Source organism: Tachypleus tridentatus, chromosome 7 (genome assembly GCF_004210375.1).
Source record: "Tachypleus tridentatus isolate NWPU-2018 chromosome 7, ASM421037v1, whole genome shotgun sequence".
In the NCBI taxonomy this organism is placed as follows: Eukaryota; Metazoa; Arthropoda; class Merostomata; order Xiphosura; family Limulidae; genus Tachypleus; species Tachypleus tridentatus.
In genome coordinates, this window is record NC_134831.1 from 23,231,677 (window position 1) to 23,250,862 (window position 19,186).

The 19,186-nt window shown below is 32.0% G+C and overlaps 1 protein-coding gene across 4 annotated transcripts in view; it reads right to left on the bottom strand.

The window, feature by feature from the left end:
* Position 1: 1 nt before the first annotated feature.
* The window catches only part of LOC143255299 (lachesin-like), an 82,279-nt gene continuing 63,094 nt past the window's right edge, over positions 2-19,186 (bottom strand). The window contains exons 5-11 of one of the 4 annotated variants that reach the window (XR_013030529.1): positions 11,352-11,502; positions 9,162-9,437; positions 6,949-7,076; positions 6,156-6,342; positions 3,963-4,019; positions 2,533-3,232; positions 2-2,498 (exon numbers count right to left, since the gene is read on the bottom strand). Coding sequence is in view for 2 of the 4 variants with exons in the window: in XM_076510750.1 (XP_076366865.1) it covers positions 3,105-3,232; positions 3,963-4,019; positions 6,156-6,342; positions 6,949-7,076; positions 9,162-9,437; positions 11,352-11,502 (927 nt within the window). In the remaining 2 variants the exon portion in view is untranslated. Of the gene's footprint in view, positions 3,233-3,962; positions 4,020-6,155; positions 6,343-6,948; positions 7,077-9,161; positions 9,438-11,351; positions 11,503-19,186 lie in introns of all 4 variants that reach the window. The other 3 variants (XR_013030530.1, XM_076510750.1, XM_076510751.1) reach the window with 3 other exon arrangements.

A 19,186-nucleotide genomic window follows, 5' to 3' on the forward strand; every position in this document is an offset into this window, starting at 1 on the left:
GTGCAAATAAAGTTTCTTTTATTTTAATGTAATGGAAATTACATAAATAGGATTATAGTTCTTAACAAACATTTATTTCTCTTTGAAAAAAACAACAACAAACAACATATAATTATGCTACATCAAAACAATACACAAAATTCTATTATCATAATGTAACCATGCAACCCAGCCTCCACACTGTATGATAAAGTTGTTCCTGGACTTCACACTTCTATATGTCTACAAGTACATATAATATGACAAAGATGTAGTTAACTAACTGGCTACCAGTAGTTATATTGTAGTTGAATTATTTGTGATACTTATCTGTAAAAGTATGTTAGTAGGATAACTGCTATTAAACAAATAAAAAAAAATTATACATTTGAAAAAGAAAATACAGTGTTGACAAAAGGAGAAAATTATAGTTTTGTACAAAGTAGCAAGTAACAAGTACACACAAGAAACAAAAAAATACAAAGGATAACATCAAAAACTGCTGTAGTGGCAGCATATAAAGATCAACCAAAATAAACGTTCTGTACTTGCCCTTTTTGTTATTTCTATTAATAAAGACATTATAAACAATTGATATCTGTAAATTTTAAAACTGCCATGAAGTCCAAGAAGAGTTATGTCCAAATAAATGATCTATTAATATTCAATAACATATTTTAGTTTCTAATGGCAAAAACAAAATTTTAGCAATTTTGAAGAAAACCTTTTTAACCTGCCTTGATAATATATCTTACGTAGCCATTAAAATATATATTCTAATCATTAAGCAATGAAAAGTTATTATTGATGGACAGGGTAACAAACTTAGCTATAAACAGTTGTAGCCTGAGATTTCCAAAATATGTGTAGTTGTAGTGAATATAAATAAAGAGGTTTCTGAAGAATTGGCAGTACATGGTTGATGAAAAAATGTAATTGTAATTTTATTAGATATTACATGAATTATTTAATGATTTAAAATTCGTAAAACAAGTAGAATTAAAAGGATAATTTGTAGTTGTCAGATGACAAGCAGTTCCAGTTCATGAACATATGAAAATGTTTCTAATAGAAACAGAAAAGCTGGAGAATAGAGGAATGTTAAACACTTTGCTAGTGTTATAAAAGCAATCTTTAAATGTATAAATACAAAGTGCTATAATATTCAACAAAATGATGATTTCCAATTAAATTATTTATGAACAATTAATGAATCTGTGAATGTGTTCACATAAATAAAGATATTACACAACATAAAGTCATTAGCCTTACAACATACAATACCACTAAGAATGACAAAGTGGGTAGAACAGGAGTTCATCAAAATAGCTTATGATTATTTGAAAGTCTTCAAACAGAAGTTCATTGTTTTATTATTTCACTTTTAGAGTTGTGTAATACATTTCACAAGCTGTTGCTGTAGCTGTAGTTTATTACATAAACACTTAAGGCACTCGTTTGCAAGAAAGAAACTTTTTTCTCTCAAAAAAAAATCCTAAGCTAATTTAGCAGTGTTGATATACCTGCCTTTATAGAGGACGTATGTTACATGTAAATATAGTAATGACAGCATGAAGTAAAGCTACCTGAAATTTATCAACTACACGTGTTTGAACACGACACATAAGGAAACATAAGGCCAAACAGTACAGCTGGTTAATCAGCTTCATTGTAAAATGTGCTCGCAAAGTTAACAGGCCTTTCCAAAAAATAAAATCAGCTTCATTGTCAAATATGCTTACAATACTAATAGACTTTTCCAGGAAGAGTAAATGTCATTTAAAATGTTTCCATGATTGATAAAGACTTGCAATGAAGATCAAATTCAAAGTTAAATGTCTTCATGAAATTTTAACTTTCAAGAATTTTCAACAATATGAAAACGTGAAAGAATATTAAAAAAAAAGAGTAAGGCAGAGAAATGTAAATTGAAATGAATACCATCTCATTTAATTTTTGAAGAAAAGTATAGTCCCACTTGGATTTTTTATATTCATATAAACAAGTAGCATCCACCTTAAAATTATTTTTCTTACAGATACAAATTACTGCACTAGGTTTTAAGACCTAGGAAGAAAAAGTATGTCATATTTATCAAATGTTATAGTGAGCATTTTGGATTGTACATGCTAAGTCCTTGAGATCCAAGTCATTATAATTCATGTTATCTTTCATTTTAGAAGACTACATTTCTTTACTATTTATGTGTTACAGGTAGTAGAGATACATACCTTTCATATTCTATCCATTATTAAATTCCTTTATAACTAAGCATGTAGTTATAATGGTGTCAAAAACAGTGTATATCAGTAGCAAGCTGCACAAGGTAACAGTTAGTTGCACTAGTCATAGCCTAAAGGTGATAGATGTTTACTATAATCATGTCCTAAAAGTGATAACTGGTATTTACCAGCTACACCCAACAAGCCATAAATGTCTGCTCTTATAAAGTCTTACTGGTAGCAGATGTTTGTACTAGTCATACCTTTACAAGTAGCATATATCTGTAGAAGTTATACCTTTACAAGTAGCACACATCTGTAGAAGTTATACCTTTACAAGTAGCATATATCTGTAGAAGTTATACCTTTACAAGTAGGAGATATCTGTAGAAGTCATACTCACAAGTAGTAGATTTCTTTACGTGTACTAGATGTTCTGTTTAGTTCGACTGTGATTTCAATGTGTGATTGTTTGGATTGACCCATTTTTTATTGTTGTTTTTGCTAGTATTTTGGTCTCATAAAGTTGCAACCTATTTCAGTCATTTCAAAGCCTGTAAGCTGAATTTATGGATGAGTTAATCTCATGCCTGTACAAATTACTTTCTTCTACCCTAAATTTTGCACTCAAACTGGTATAACTTTCCCACTGCAACTGTATCCTATGAGTCTTGTTATTTGTAGAGTCTCTCTCCTCCTTTGTTCCTTTCAATTCACATTATTAATAAACAAATAAACATCATTTTTACTTTAAGTAATCTTCATTCAAATATAGTTAAGTTTCAAATACTCTTACCTAAATTTATTTTTAGGCTTTCATTAAAGATACCCCACCCCATTTCTTTTTATGTCATAAGTCCTCTGTAGGCAAGAAGACAATGCGGCTCATCACGATGAAGCTGATTACCAGAAAAAAAAGGACAAAATAATAACAGTTAGTAAACCCAGGACTCGTGCACGTTCAGGTGGCTCTGTTGTCGGTATTGCTCTGTTTTCATCTGTTCCACTAGACACATGTTCTGGGTATGGTTCTGAGAAGAACAAAAAAGATTGTTATAGAAATGATTACATACTTTAGAAGAAATTGAAATAAGAATATAGAATCACCATTTCACCCATTGTTTTAAACTTTTATAACAAATTTATTTATAAATATGATTAGCCACCTTTTAGTATTATTATCAGTTACAAAATTTTCCTTAAGAGTTTCAAACATTTATGCTACAAATATCATTATTATACCATATTTCAAATGTTCAGTGATTACTATTCACTAATAAATCAGTATAAAAAAGAATTTCTATACAGAAATCTTGTACAAAGCATGTTTAGGTATAAAGTGTAATAATAAATGCAAAACCATACAAGTTACAGTTTTGCCAAATTTTAAATTTGGTTAAAGAGCAAATGATTAAGGAACTGTCTAATCATTCATTTTTATGCATTACAAAAAGTTTAGAAAGTTCAAAGGGAACCAACAATTAATTACATAGGCTAATCAAAATATAATCAATTAATCTGTATATACCAAACCAAGATCAAAATATAAATATTATTAACATCCTTTAGATTATTCTACTGTTAAGTTTTTGATCTATATTTATCTGTTCTTCATCTATAGACATTATCATACAATATAAATTATCAACCTAAACTGACTTCAATTTCAGCCATAATAAGACCCCAGATAATGGAGGGAACAACAACAAATTATATTAATTTTGCCCATTGGTTAAGAAAATATATCATGTTTGCACTAACCAGGCTGAGGATCTTCATTAACTTCTTGTATTTTCTCTGTAGGTTTTGCAGGTTCAACTAATAAACCATAATAAAGTAGAGAGCATGAAAATATTTATGTATAAGATGCTAATAAACATACTAGCAGGGGCGTAGATTCTGGGAGGGATGTATACCCTCCTAACCCCCCCTTCATTTTAGGTGGGGGGTATAGTGCATACAATCATCCCCCCTACAGTTTGGTCTGTTGAATTGTTTTATTGCATCACAGACCTACGAATTGTGTGTTTGTTCTTGTGATTCTCGTGTTCTTACCAATCGAATTACATAATTAGGCCTAGATCTAGGCTTTTTCAGTAGCCAAAATGTTCATCTTTAATATCGGCGTGTTTCTAAGCTTTTCGATCTAAGTTATAGTTCGTAACTTCGTAAGTATCAGTCAGTATGCCTAAGTATACATCCAAGTATCGTTGCAACAAGATTACTCTGGGACTGCATGTTTACAGCTTTCAGGTTCATGTAATCAGAGATTATCAATTTGCAAATTGAACAGTCCACATAAGTGGTTGCAAAAATCATCCCCCCCCATCGGGTGTAAAAAATCTACGCCCCTGCATACTAGAATATGGAAAAAAATATATATTTGAAATTGATTTACCATTGTTACAAGAGTTTAAGTTCTTAAGAGCTGTGTATTTATTTCAAAACGATTAGTAATCAACGGTGAGGAAAGGAAATACAGTTAATGTGCAGAGTATTTTTGAAGGTGAAAAATGTGATAAGAAGCTTTCATTACTTCTTAAGGTGCATCCCACTAGTGGCTCAAATTAAGTATGAGAGCTTATAACGCCAAAATCTGGATTTTGACACCCATGGTGACAAAATAAGGATGTCCCAGCATACAGCTACACGCTTTGAATTTTGCGCAAAGCTACTCGAGGGCTATCTGCGCTAGCCGTCCCTAATTTAGCAGTATAAGACTAGAGGGAAGGCAGCTAGTCATCACCATCCACCGCCAACTCTTGGACTACTCTTTTACCAACGAATAGTGGGATTGACCGTCACATTATAACGCCCCCACGGCTGAAAGGCGAGCATGTTCGGCGCGACGGGGATGCGAACCCGAGACCCTCAGATTAGGAGTCGCACGCTTAAGAGAAGAAGAAACCATAATAGATCACTGAAAAGCATATTTTTGTTTCTACTAAGTGTGCAGGATGTTCGAGGTATGATAAACATATTGAAATCCACATTTAAAATGCAAATAGAGTTAAATGGGAATGGCGCTTAGAAAGGACTTATCACATGCACCTAAACAACATCTTGAATGACCTGTTGTAGAAACACAAGTATAGAGGACGATGTTTCGAAAGTCTTCTGTCTTTCGACTTCAAGTGGAGTGTTTTGATTTTTTTCATTGCGTTTTTGAAGCATGAGGTCGAACCATGAACTTTTGCACAATTTTATAGGAGCAGTTGGTCTCGCTATTAAATAAAAACAGTTTCTGTACGATACTACAATTTTAAGTTTAATAAATGGGTTTACAGTTTAAAAAACCACTATAACGTTTTAGGCTCACAAGGGGGCGAACGTGGTATAACTATTGTTTCTATACTTTACATACGATTATTGATGATTTTCATCTCTTTCTGAAAGAAAATGTTAAATGTTTCTATTCGAATAGAGTAGCTTAAAAGTTAGCGATAACTGATGTTGACCAGTCGTCTCTCATATATGTTATTAGTACAAAAGAAAGGGAATGTTAAAGGGTTCAGTTTCGTTTCGTTTTTTGAATTTCGACCAAAGCTACACGAGGGCTATCTGCGCTAGCCGTCCCTAATTTTGCAGTGTAAGACTAGAGGGAAGGCAGCTAGTCATCACCACCCACCGCCAACTCTTGGGTTACTCTTTTGCCAACGAATAGTGGGATTGGTCGTCACATTATAACGTTCCCATGACTGAAATGTTAGCATGTTTGGTGAGACGGGAATTCGACTCCGCGACCTTCAGATTATGAGTCGAGTGCCTTAACCACCTGGCCATACCGGGCCTAATGTTAAAAGGAATGTAGCTTTGTACAGAACTTCTAAAATCACAAGGAAACGAATAGCGTAAAGGAATAATTTCCATCATACTTAGAAAAAAAGATTTAAAACTATATATAGTATGTTAATAAAATAAATTCAGATTATTTTAGTTACAAATTTTGCATACCTTTTTGTTTGGTTGAGAAGACAAAAGTTGTTGGTTTATTCCAACCAAATTTATTGCGAACTTGGATCGACATATCGTAAAAAGTGTTTTCTTTCAAACCAGTGATGTCATAAGTTTGTGTTTGAATCAAACCTGGTTGTCTTTCAGCGGGTATGGTTACCTCTTCCCAGTCATTGGTACTATTTTCCTATACAAAACCAAAACAGATGGATAAATACATTTTAAATCCTTTGGTATTATTAACGTAAATCAAGAGAGAGATTAGTTGAAAACTTGTTCCTATTGTCCAAATATTTATGCACAGATGTAAAAGGATGGATATATAATTTAAGGTTTTAATAAGCAGTAGCTTTATAATTTTATAGCTTTAAAACTTACTTTCAGAATGAATTAGTATCATAAAATTAATTTGGGAATTGCATTGTTATACATAAAATTTCTGCCTTCATTCAAATGCAAGCATGTCGAAATGTCGTTACTCTATTGGTGACAATTTGTTGTATTTCTTGTTAATGATGAATTTTACATCCATTTTCAGCAATGGTTAAAATATATCAAATATCGACTTATATTGTCTGTCAAATTTTAAATTCTTTTTGTTTGTTTGTAATTGAACACAAAGCTACACAAACGGCTGTCTGTGCTCTAACAATAACGACATTGGGTTGTTCAACCTGAATAGCTCTTCTAACTCCAACAAATAAAATGCATAAACTCTTAAACCATATATTTAGAGCGGTAGTATTTTGTATGGTAACTAAGTTTTCCTTATCATTACAAATATTACACCTACCTTTCTCTCTCTAAATTGAAGCAAATAATCAATCACAAGACTATAAGACTCTACTTCCCACATCAGAGCATAGCTTGTTGGTTTGTAGCTTCTAGGGTCACTTTTAAACTTAACTGAGCTTGCTAAGCCTAAAGAAAATTATGAAAATGAATAAAAATCAAAAACATATTGTAGTTATTGAAATGTACAACAACAAACAAGTGTAAAAAATTCAACTTTTGCGTAATTTGCGAAAATAAATAAATTAAAACCTTGTTCATTAAAATCATGTGTATGTCTAGTCTACGAAACTCAAATATTATTATTATTTTTCTTAGTGAAACGAGTCTTAGTGATGTTTATGGACTCTTTTTACAAAACAAAATAATATTTTGATGACTGGTTCTGTAAAAAGAAAGCTAAAACCAATTATTTATTAATTAGTTGAAGTACTAGTTTAAGCTGCCTAGATTTATCTCACACCAAAAGCTGTCTACATGATTTCAGCGTTTGTTACACAGAAAACTATACACTATGATTGGTTTGTTGTATTTACAACATCAAGCATTGTCACAAAAGCTAGGTAATACCAAAATAATTACGCGCACCAAAGGTTGTATTGATGGTCATCTGCAAATAACATCCTTTATGTTGAATGCTTTTTCATTACGAATCTTTTGCACATGAATTCTCCCTTATTCTTAAACATGTTACTTGGAGATACAATGATATGTCAAAAGTGTTTTGCAATATAACTATACTTTACACTCAAAGGTACGCATTTATTATCTCCAATATGTTACACACGGAAAAGTTCATTTTCTAATTTATTTCAGGAAATTTCGGGGTATTCTACTGTTTGTACGTCATTAAGATTTAGTTGGGGTGCATGGAGTTTTGGTAGAAACTTATGAAATGTCATTTCGGGCAATAGTATATTTTGGTAAGTGTGACGGATTTACTATTATATATTTATTTCAATATTGATATTTGTTTTAATTAAATATATATTTAGAAATGTATCTAACTTAATTGTGTATTGTGAAATTTTTGTCTAGTCCCTAAAATTGTAAAAGATTCTGGAGCGTAAGAATCAACAATGTACGATGTGTATATGTAAACACTAATGATTGCCAGTATTACTGCCAACTGAAATTTCGATAACTTCGCCTAATGATTACAAAAGGTAACCATCGCAACATGTGAAGAGACAGTATATTGTTGCTGGTTTCTACAGGTACCCCGTTGGGACAGCAGTAAGTCAATTGATTAAGAACGCTAAAATCAAGGATTCAATTTCCCTCTCTGGACACATCAGACAGCTCGATGTCACTTTGCCGTAAGAAGAAATAGAACAGAACAAAAAAACTGGTCTCTACAGTTGGTACACTATGAGCTTCGGAAGCTATAATGGTGATTAATGCTTATCAATTGGTAAACTATAGATATTTAATCAGGAAAATGTATAGATTTTGAACATTACAAGCCGTTTAACAAGAAGTTAGTATTTCTACCAGGAGATTACATATCTTTGTCGGTGAAAAATTTACCTGTTCTCTTTGAAGAAACTAGCTAGCTATCCGTTAAGTGAACTGTACCGATATTAACTCGGAATTAATTCGCTCATCGTGAATCGTCGAGACAATATTTAAGACTCAATATTGTTTGTAAAACTTTTGTATATAAATCATTATTGTAATAACCATTCTTATAAACTGTACTATTGTTTGTACATTAAATTATATTTGTGTTAAGTAAGAAAACAGTATCTATCCATCTTGTTATCAAATATCATAAATTCGATACATATCGACATTTAATTAACTTCTAAATTAAGATTAAAATTTCAGATTATTACAAATTGTAATACGTAACATAATAAATTGGAGGCTCGTCCGAGATACATTATAGTACGTAACACTAAATAATATAGGATTTATTGTTTTAATATGTTCTCTATCTTCCTTATAATCGTTTCAGACTTCATCAACTGCTTATGATTTTTTACTTTTTAACAAATTCAGATAAAAAATACAATGGTAATTACAGAGAACCTTTTTTTTTTTGGAAAAGAGACGCAACTCAAGTTTTAGGCCACACACATTTGAAAAAATAAACTTTGCTATTTGTTCATTTGCTGAACGTATTTGTGCATCCATAACAATCCTCCGAGTATATTTATTTGAGAAATTAAGTATACTGTCGAACATAATTATTTTTCTTCATAATATTACCTGATATTTCAATTATTGCTGAAGTCTCTCCACCTGAATTCCTGGCGACACAAGTGTAATTCCCCATGTCTTCTTCTGTCAACTTTCTAAGAACAATACTATATGTATTATTATTGTTAACAATTCGTAGATGATCACCTGAGTTTGACAGCTGCATGTCATCTTTGTACCAAGTAACATTAACTGGAGATTCTGTGTAGACTATACAATTTATTTCTTTAGTTGTATCCAGGCCAGCATGAACCCAGGGTTTAGGTACGTGAATTTCTGGAGGTCCTATGAAATTTTCCACATTAAAGTTAATATATCAAACACATTTTATTTGAAAAATTGTCTTGTAAATCATTCTTCAAATTTAGTTTTTTTTTTTTTTTACTTTGCAGGATCATAATAGTTTGTTTTAAAATATTGTTCAACATTAACTAAAGAGTAAAGAATAGACCGTATTGTTAATACAGAGATACAGGTAATTGTTAGTTTGTAAAACACGTGAGTTTGTGGAAGAGCGTTAAGTAATGAAATACAGAAAACAGAAAATGTATTTAAAAAGCTATGAAATATCGGAACGTAGTCTGATGCGAGTTTCGTTGAACAAATAGTCAGGATTGTAATCTGGTTAAAAAGTATAATATAAGTGTAGTCTTCTTAAAAATAAGAACAAAAATGATAGAACAATATATATTAGATAAACCACCAAATTATATAGAATATTAGATACATACGTGCTTCCGTTGATAAAATATTCATACTAAATATTAATCATCAGATTTACGTGCTACACAGTTGTCAGGGTTTTAATTATATGTACTGGGATTCTTTAACAGAAGGTGCCTAGGACTTGTTGGAGATAAATTTGAACAATAAACTGATAGCACACGCTCCACTTGTTTTAAAATAATATATTCATAATAGGACAAACGCATGTACAAAAATTCTACAGGATATCATAATTGTATCTAAAACTTTATATAATTCTCTTTTCTTGATTAAATTATATTAGAATCAAATTGACAAGACGAATTATTTTTTTATATTCTGTTTATTACTATATAATCTGTGGCAAATTAAGTTACATTACTTCGTGGGTTACCCCAGATGCATCCAGAACTTTAAATAATTGTCTCCTTTTCATCAATGTCCAAACAGGTGGGTTCAACTAGTTTAGAACACTCTTTGGCAAGACAAATTATTTTTTTAGCTCTGTTAAACTGTGAAACTCACTTAAAAATATCGCCCGTTATGACTAAACTAAAAATCATGCAGCCTAACTCCACTTGCACTAATTCAACGTTTCCTCGGTGGGCCCTCCGCTAGTACAGCGGTAAGTCTACGGATTTACAACGCTAAAATCAGGAATTCGATCCGCCTTGGTGGGCTTAGCAGATAGCCTGATGTAGCCTTGCTATAAGAAGACAGACATATATACATCCCGAAGGAACAACCGTAAGGTTTTGGATTTACAATGTTAAAATCAATGACTTGATTCCTCTCAACAAATAGTCTAACGTAGCTTTGCTATACGAAAATACAAACACGCTAACTTAACGTTTCCTGATTTCTTTTCTTGGTTAAAAGTTGTATCAAGAACTTTAATTAATTTTATTTTTTGTCAAAAGTCCACAATAGTCAACAACTTTAGGTTACAATACAGACGTGAAACTCACTTTAGAAATCTCCTGTTAAAGATAATCACTTACTCGTCGGTTAACTTCATAACTCACGAACTTATTCTAGATTGAACTTGTCATGTATATCAACCTTACCTAACAGAGGATTCAAACTTTCTAAAAACCACGAGACGATATGATGTAACAGTGCTAACATAGGGAAAAGACTTTAGAGGTTTCAAGAAAGATGACGTCAACAATACAACAACAGTTGAATTATACATATAACGCACACTTGCTGAGTTACGTGACAAAACTTATAATTATCACCTTTAGAATAATGAACTTTAACAAAATAATCATTAAATATTAGATCACTAAATGAATTAAATAATAACTCTCAAACTAAACTCAGCAGATAAGCTAATGTGGCTTTTCTATAAGAAAAACACCCCCCACACACACACATACACAAACTAAACAATTTTGTATATTCAACAACAACTAAGCATAGCGAAATACAGTTACGTTTATGCGTACTTTTCTGTGTAATATGTTAAGTAATTAATAACCTATGTAATACCTGATAGCACTTTCAATGTTATAGCTCTAGTATCAGTTCCGAGCTCGTTTTCGGCTATACACTTGTACACTCCAGAGTGTAACGGATCCACTGGATCAAAGGTGATAGTGTCTCCCGTAATAACAGAATTATTGGATAGTTGAATGTTCTTCTATAGAAATAGGTTAAAAAACTAAATTAGTGAAGATATCTGAATTATTTTCAAGCAAACTACTTCAAAATTTAATTAGAGATAAGAAATAAATATCAAACTGATTACGATAGTTCAAAACAAAACGTTATTCAATTTGAAGTTTTCAAGTATTATTGACATAGTTTTGATATCCCTAAAAGTATTGTCTTTAATCTCTCGGCTGGTTGGAAAGATAGGATATTATATATCTACCGTGTTGTACGAAGTAATTATAAACTGCGTTTAGATCTAGAGGTCATCAACTGCAACAACTAATTCAAAACTAAGTAATCACACAAACCAACACTTTCTAGCCTTACTGTCATTTGAATACATTTATACCTGACTGTTAAAAACTAATTATAGTTTATACATCATATAAACTTACGAGTCCTTATGGCTGTTTTCGCGATGAACTTATCAATGCTAAAAACGTTTAATTAAAAATGCTTTCACTCTAGCATTTTATTAACAAATGTATACTTGAATAAATCAATAAGGTTTACAACACTAAATTTCTGACCTTGATGTTACCATTTACCAGATCCCATGATATAAAAGTAAAAAAAAAAAAACATTATACAATCAACTTATCACTAAGTCAGCCTAAAGGGAAAAACTGAAGAAACAGATACTCAATTTTTTTTTCTTAAATACAAAATTTCTCATTAAAAAAATCACCGGTATTATAACGATATTGGTCCTTGCTACAGGCAACTCTATATTGGGTCAAGAACTCGAACCACAATCAAGGAGCATCCCACAATAGCCTTTCTATAACTCTGGAATTTACAACCACCTATGTAAAGATTAATGAAAAACTGAAAAATGGACACTTCAGAATAATAGGCTGAAGAAAAGATGAATGGACGCTAAGGAAGCACTCCTAATTCGTAACCTACAATCTTCGTTGAACAATCAAGTAGCTATATCACTGCATCTCAAACTATAATCAAATCGTCGTTTTCATTCAACAAACATCTTTGGATTTATTCTTGTTAACGCCGCCCTTTCTTTCGATTTTATTTTACTCGACTGTTTATGTATTAATTGTATCTATATATGAACAACTACAAATTGAAGATAATAATGTTGAGCAACGATGAACTATATGCTAGTTAAAAAAAAAAAGAAACTTTTGCTACATTGGTACCACATTTCGCAAATTACCAAAAGAACTCCATGGGTCAGTCGTATGAATTTGAACTTGTCAACAAAAAACCTTAATAAATTCAAAACAAAAACACGTAGATTGTCATAACAGAACTTTTTTATGAAACAGTTTGGATAACTTAACTTTTAAAGATAAAATGATGATGAAAAATAACACACGATACAATGCTTCATACAAACAACTATGAACTGAAGCTAAGAATGTACAAATGAATCAATAGCTCTATAATGACGTGCGAATGAATAACAACCAGTAGTGTCACAAGTCTTACTCATGCTTTCAATTTACCAAATAACTTATTTAACTAGTTAAGCGAAAATGACTGTCAAATACTGGTTACAGGCGAATTCGAGAACATGTAATCTGAAAAGAAAGCATAAATCATACTTAAAACACTCAAATATTACGAATATAAGTGAGTTGAGTTTGCATAAATTACATATCAACATGCTTCTACATCACGTAAAGTGACATGTATGTGGACAGCTAACGCTAGAAACCAGGTCTCGATGCCTGAAAACAGTGGTGGGCAGTACACAGAAAACAAATCATCAGGTAATGAACTTTTTTTTTTTTTTTTTGAAAGCTGAATCTTAGGTAGTGTCCTAGGTCTAATTGATTGAAACCATTGTTATAGCTCAGAACTTTATCAGAAAATAAATACCAAATTAATTGTCTCAATTAATATACTTAAATTGCGTTAGTTAATTTAAATAAGTTTCATCTATAAATATATTATTCTAAAGATACATGATGCATTTTAACTACAAATTTCGATGACTAAAAGCCTCATTTGTTCCTGGTATATGCTTCAAGACTAAAATATTAATTTCGAAAACATCATGGACAAGTTGAGAACAAAAGTAGAGATTATTGTCAAAGCTCATGACATCAACAATGTGAGGTTCTTACTTTTGCCCGTAATTGGCTCCCTATAAAACATAAGATGACAAAATTAAAAATATATATATATCAACCTTATTTACATGTAAACTGTGCATATTTTTTTACTCTAAGCATAACTGAAGCCAATCCTCCCTGTTTTTATATGAGATAAATGATTTTGGATGAACTGTCGGCTACAATGTCGTAATTTTCGGTATTATTATTTTAATGTCACGGTTGGAGGATAGTTAAGAGCTGAACAGGTGAGATAAAGTCTGACATCAAATGTCTTTTATATGCCGTTCAATTTCAATCAGTCACTAGAATATAGTGACTATACTTTTTTTAATAACGGCATTTTTTTTTTATTTGCCACTGTTCTTTGAATATAATGAAAATGTGTCTTTGAACAGCCAAACTGAGAACAATTTTGATTATAATATTCTTGGTATATGTGCACCATTTCAAGCTCACCGATGATTTCAAAAATAATTATGATAAGACTACAGTTGTACATTTATAGAGCGCAAGAGATAGCCCAAGACATCACAGGATCAATCGATTATTGCATGGAATATTCTGGAAATGTGTGTGTGTGTGTGAGTGGAGGGATGAGTTCCTGACAAAGTGTCCAGTCGATGTTGATTATGTGATTTTTATAATTCATAGTTTTCTATGTTACCATGAAGAATGTACTGACCTTTTACGTAAGTGTAAAACGTACGACCTTTTAATCCCACCAAAACCTGAAGAAGGGCATTCAAAAACTCCACATATTAAGAAACCAAGTACACACAGCCACAAAACTGTGCATTAAAAAAATACAAAATACAGTACTGTGCAATTCTCCGCTGGGACAACGGTAAGTACACCGATTTATGACACTAAAATAAAGGATTCGATTCCCTTCGGTGGACAGTGCAAATAGCCCAATGTGGTGTGTTTTTTTTTATAAGAAGACACACACATAGATTACTGTGAAAAAGTATTAGGACAAAGTCTAAAATTACCTTCCGGACTATTTTTTAAGAGCAGTGGAGGATATATCACGGGTGAAACATCAAAATATATTAATCCTTATATTTAGTTCAACAGAAACTCAGTGGAAGTGCTTAAGTTCAGTAAACAGTTAATATTTTGGCATAACAACAAAACTTAATATATGGTATTAAATACTGTTTTTATCTAGGCTTATTTGAGGAGTATGATCGAATAGATTTCTCCTAGTATATATCGATATCATCTGATACCTCTTTGCTAGTTTCTTTCTATATTGTTAAGAAACTGCATGGGTACTATGACATTTATTTCAAACCCTAAATTTGATCCGTATGCTCATTTAAGCAGAACCGTTATGATATGCCCTTGGTATAAGTATATGGAAAGAATGATAAGTATTCTCACCCTGGCTCATTCTGTTGTCAAGAGTGATCAGTGAAGCATTAACACAGTGTTGATATTTAAATTCTGTAATGACGTGGAAGAATTAGTCCCATAAAATGAAAAGAACGACTAAACATTCTCTTGTTTTAGCACTTTTGCACGATACTCTATATATTTCAAGTAAATAATATATTATTATTAAAATAACAAAATGTGTTAACTATTTACATGTATAATTAGAAGTTTCGGAGTATGCTTAAATTTACTTAGATTTTACTTTTGTGATCTGGTGACGTCAGACTAAACATTAAGCATAGTACAATATATTAATATACTGTAGTGAGACTATCTTGGAATACGTTTTTTCTTATTTTTGTGCATTATCTAAAAAGAGGTTTTTATTTAAATTCTAATAAAATACAACCTTATCAGTTTGAAACACTCAGAATATCATCAATAAGCAATAATATATTTATGATACGTTGCTGTCGAAGTACATCCAACTATAATTACAACGGACCTTTTAAGTTGACATTGTGTTTTCGTGTGTAGGAAGGTTGTAATCAAGTACAACTCTTACTTAAATAGCAAATAAATAGTTCTTAATTTTGCCGTAGTATGTGTTTTAAAATTATATTTCAGGGTACCTCATAAGCGACAGATAAATGAGACGACAAATTTCCTTTCCCCGGAACGAAAATTTCGTTAAAGTTTTCCGTTTCATAATTTCTTACAGTTTTCCATATGTCTGAGGAAATAACATTGATATAAAATTCGATTTTACTTTAATTCCAGTAACATTATATTCTCTTTCTTCAACATGTGTAGTTTCGTGATTAAAATTATGTTCTCTTAAAATATGCAGAGCAGGATCGTTTACGTTTCATTGTATCTCTATTCATGTTTTGAATCCAAGCTTTCCTAGGGCGCGGCATGGCCAGGTGGGTTAAGGCGTGTGACTCGCAATCTAAGGTCGCGGGTTCGCATCCCCGTCGCACCAAACATGCTCGCCCTTTCAGCCGTGGGGGCGTTATTATGTGATGGTCAATCCCACTATTCGTTGGTAAAAGAGTAGCCCGAGATTTGGCGGTGGGTGGTGATGACTAGCTGCCTTCCCTCTAGTCTTATACTGCTAAATTAGGGACGGCTAGCGCAGACAGCCCTCGAGTAGCTTTGCGTGAAATTCAAAACAAACAAAAGCTTTTCTAGTTGCCTGTACTTTCTGAAATAGCATAGTAGTGTGAAACTTCTATTATTACAACTAAACACCACACATTAAATCATTTTACAGAACAAAAGATAAATTTGATCGACACAACAAACGAGGAAATACACATTAGCTACAGCAATTATCATAACACGCATCGATCCGGTTAAGCTACCCTGTAATGTTTAACTCCTCTGACGTCACGCGTTATTAGCATATAAAAATGTACTTTGCACTGTATATTGCTAAAAATCTTTATAAATTAATAAACTGATTTTGCAAGAACGTATTAATTCAATTAAAAGTTACAAAATAGACTGAGTTGTGTCATTCACAGGGTTGAGTCCTGAATTTCAGCAATATAGCTGACCTTTGACCCGACATCCCTGCCTTCTCATGCAGTGGCTCAGCGTTCACTCTTACGACTTATAATCCTAAACATCAGGTCTTTATATTTGCAAATTGACAAAACCATATAGCCATTGCGTAACTTCATTCTTAATAACTAAAGAACACCTCTGAGGCACCAGAGACAATATCAAAATAGCTTTAGAGCAATTCTTCAATTCTCTATGATTCACTCAGTTTGGAATATCATATTAAATACGATTGAAATCTAGAGCTAGAAATTAAAATTAAAATGTTAAAATTAAATACATATCAGCAAATGCAATTAAACTAACAGCGTTTCTTTGTATGTGAAAGATATAGATAAAGGTAGAAATAAATTATTCAATATCTCGAAATTAATTACTTTAGCACACATATAAAGGATCATAGAATGCTCCCCAGTGGAACAGTGGTTGTCTGCGAACTTAAACTGCTAGAAAGTAAGTTTCGATATCCGCGATGGGCAGAATAGCTATATGTGACACGAAACAAACAAGAACATGCTTAAAAATAGGTAGGTTATTATATATGAAGTGTTAGAAAAAAGCACAAAAACTGGGTTGCAGCGACATCTGTTGGTTCGAAGTAAAGGGATGTTTTGCACCTGCTGCTTTTAAACACGTTCAAACACAATAATAACAACCAGATACAAAGTTTTCATTTTATATAGGGTTGACAGATTTACTTTTAGCATTATCACTGCGAAAAACATCCAAGTTCTGTTAGGGTAGAGCAGCGAATGTCAGACATTTGAATTTAGTTGAGAGGCGATAGGCTGGTGGAAATGGAATAAATCAACACTTGAAATAACCATAATATTTATTCCAGTATAATCTAGTGAATTAAAAAAAACTCAACCGTATAAAGAACGTATAAATATTTGAAACATTTTCCTGGTCATTCACTAATATCGTAGGAATGTTGCAAATGTTTTAATTGTTAAAATTATAACAATGATCTAGAAACCACCTCTGTATAAAGTTGCAGACTTTACTACATACAAGCCACATTGAAATTATCACCAGAAGAATTTATGCAGTTGCCCTCTATAATTATATAATTTCTATAGTGATATGGTACACGTCATACATTATGTGTATAAATATTTGGCATAATTTTACTTGGGGTAAAGCCCATCAAAACAGGAATACTTGTGAATTCTTGAGAATGATAGAAGCTGCAAGACTAGTTTCTAAGTAAAGGTTAATACGTGGTTAATTAAGTTTAGGTTATAATATATATAATAATGTGTAATATGCAAATCATCAAGTAACTTAACAGTTACAACTGAAATAAAGTTGTGGTAAAATGATATTAATTAGAATTGCATTTTTTAACTAGCCGGCGCTTATTAAATAGTGTAATGTCGCCAAAAGTGTATCGCCTTGGGAAGAACATCTGCAATCCAGTTAAAAATTTTCATTCACTGATATCGGAAACTTAGAATTTCTAAGGCAATGATATCCCATATAGTTAATGGTATTGAAACACAGAGGAAATGGATAAACTTGGGACCGAAGGGCCGTCCAGAAAGAGAAAGTCATATCCAAGCCATGCCATATCTTATAACAGAGAAGAATATATGAACACAAACGTCAGAGGCATTACAACAAGTGACACAAATCACGTGTACACAAGATGCTTCCATCACTTGAAATGATGCACACCTTAACTAGATAGACAATGAAATGGGTATTTAGACTATATAGTATTAAGAGATGCTGTTCAATTCGCTGTACACAGCACCTATATATTTCTGTTTGATCAGACTGCTGACATTTCCACTAAGAAACCGCCGTCCTCGTACATTAGAGCTGGGAGGGGGGTGCAATGGTTGTTTATCACACATGCCAGTTTTATGAAAAAACCTTTTATAATGGAAATTACATCTGCAAGGCTGTTACTAGGATGAACGGTCATTAGTGAGTGCATGACCACATAGGGATGACAGGGGTTTTAATGATATCGCAATGATTCAAAATTATTTTAATGTAATTTACCCAACAGCTACATGTGTGTGGAAGCAAGTAAAGATTAGTTTTTATTGTGATTAGTCAATGCAAACGATAAAACATTATGGATAGAATGTTATGTTGTGAGACTTTTATTTACATGTTTTAGGTGTGGAATCTATATAAGAAATATTAGCATTAATAAATACCCATGAAAAATAAAGATAAATTAAATAAACGCATACTATGGTCTTGTTTTCTCATCAATAAACGTTGCATCCTTCCAAAGAAATAATAGTTCCTTCCACAAAGCTTGCACTACTCATGCAAAGTTTTAGAATTAACAATATTAAATTATTTGACTGATACGTACAACAGTGAGACAGTGGTAAGTCTGTGGATTTACAATGTTAAAATTCAGGGTTTGATTCCTCGTGATGGAAATAGCAGGTAACCCGCTATGGCTGTGCTCAAAAGCAAGCAAACAATCGACTGGTACAAGCAAGGAAATAACTGGAAATTAGAGTACATATTTGAAATCATCTTCACGTATAACGACTTATGCCAACTATGACACCAAAACCTTCAAATCATTATAAAAAATTTCACAGGAAAACTACTTTAACCTAAATAAAAACAATCTTGTTGAATAACGTAAACATTAAGAAACAT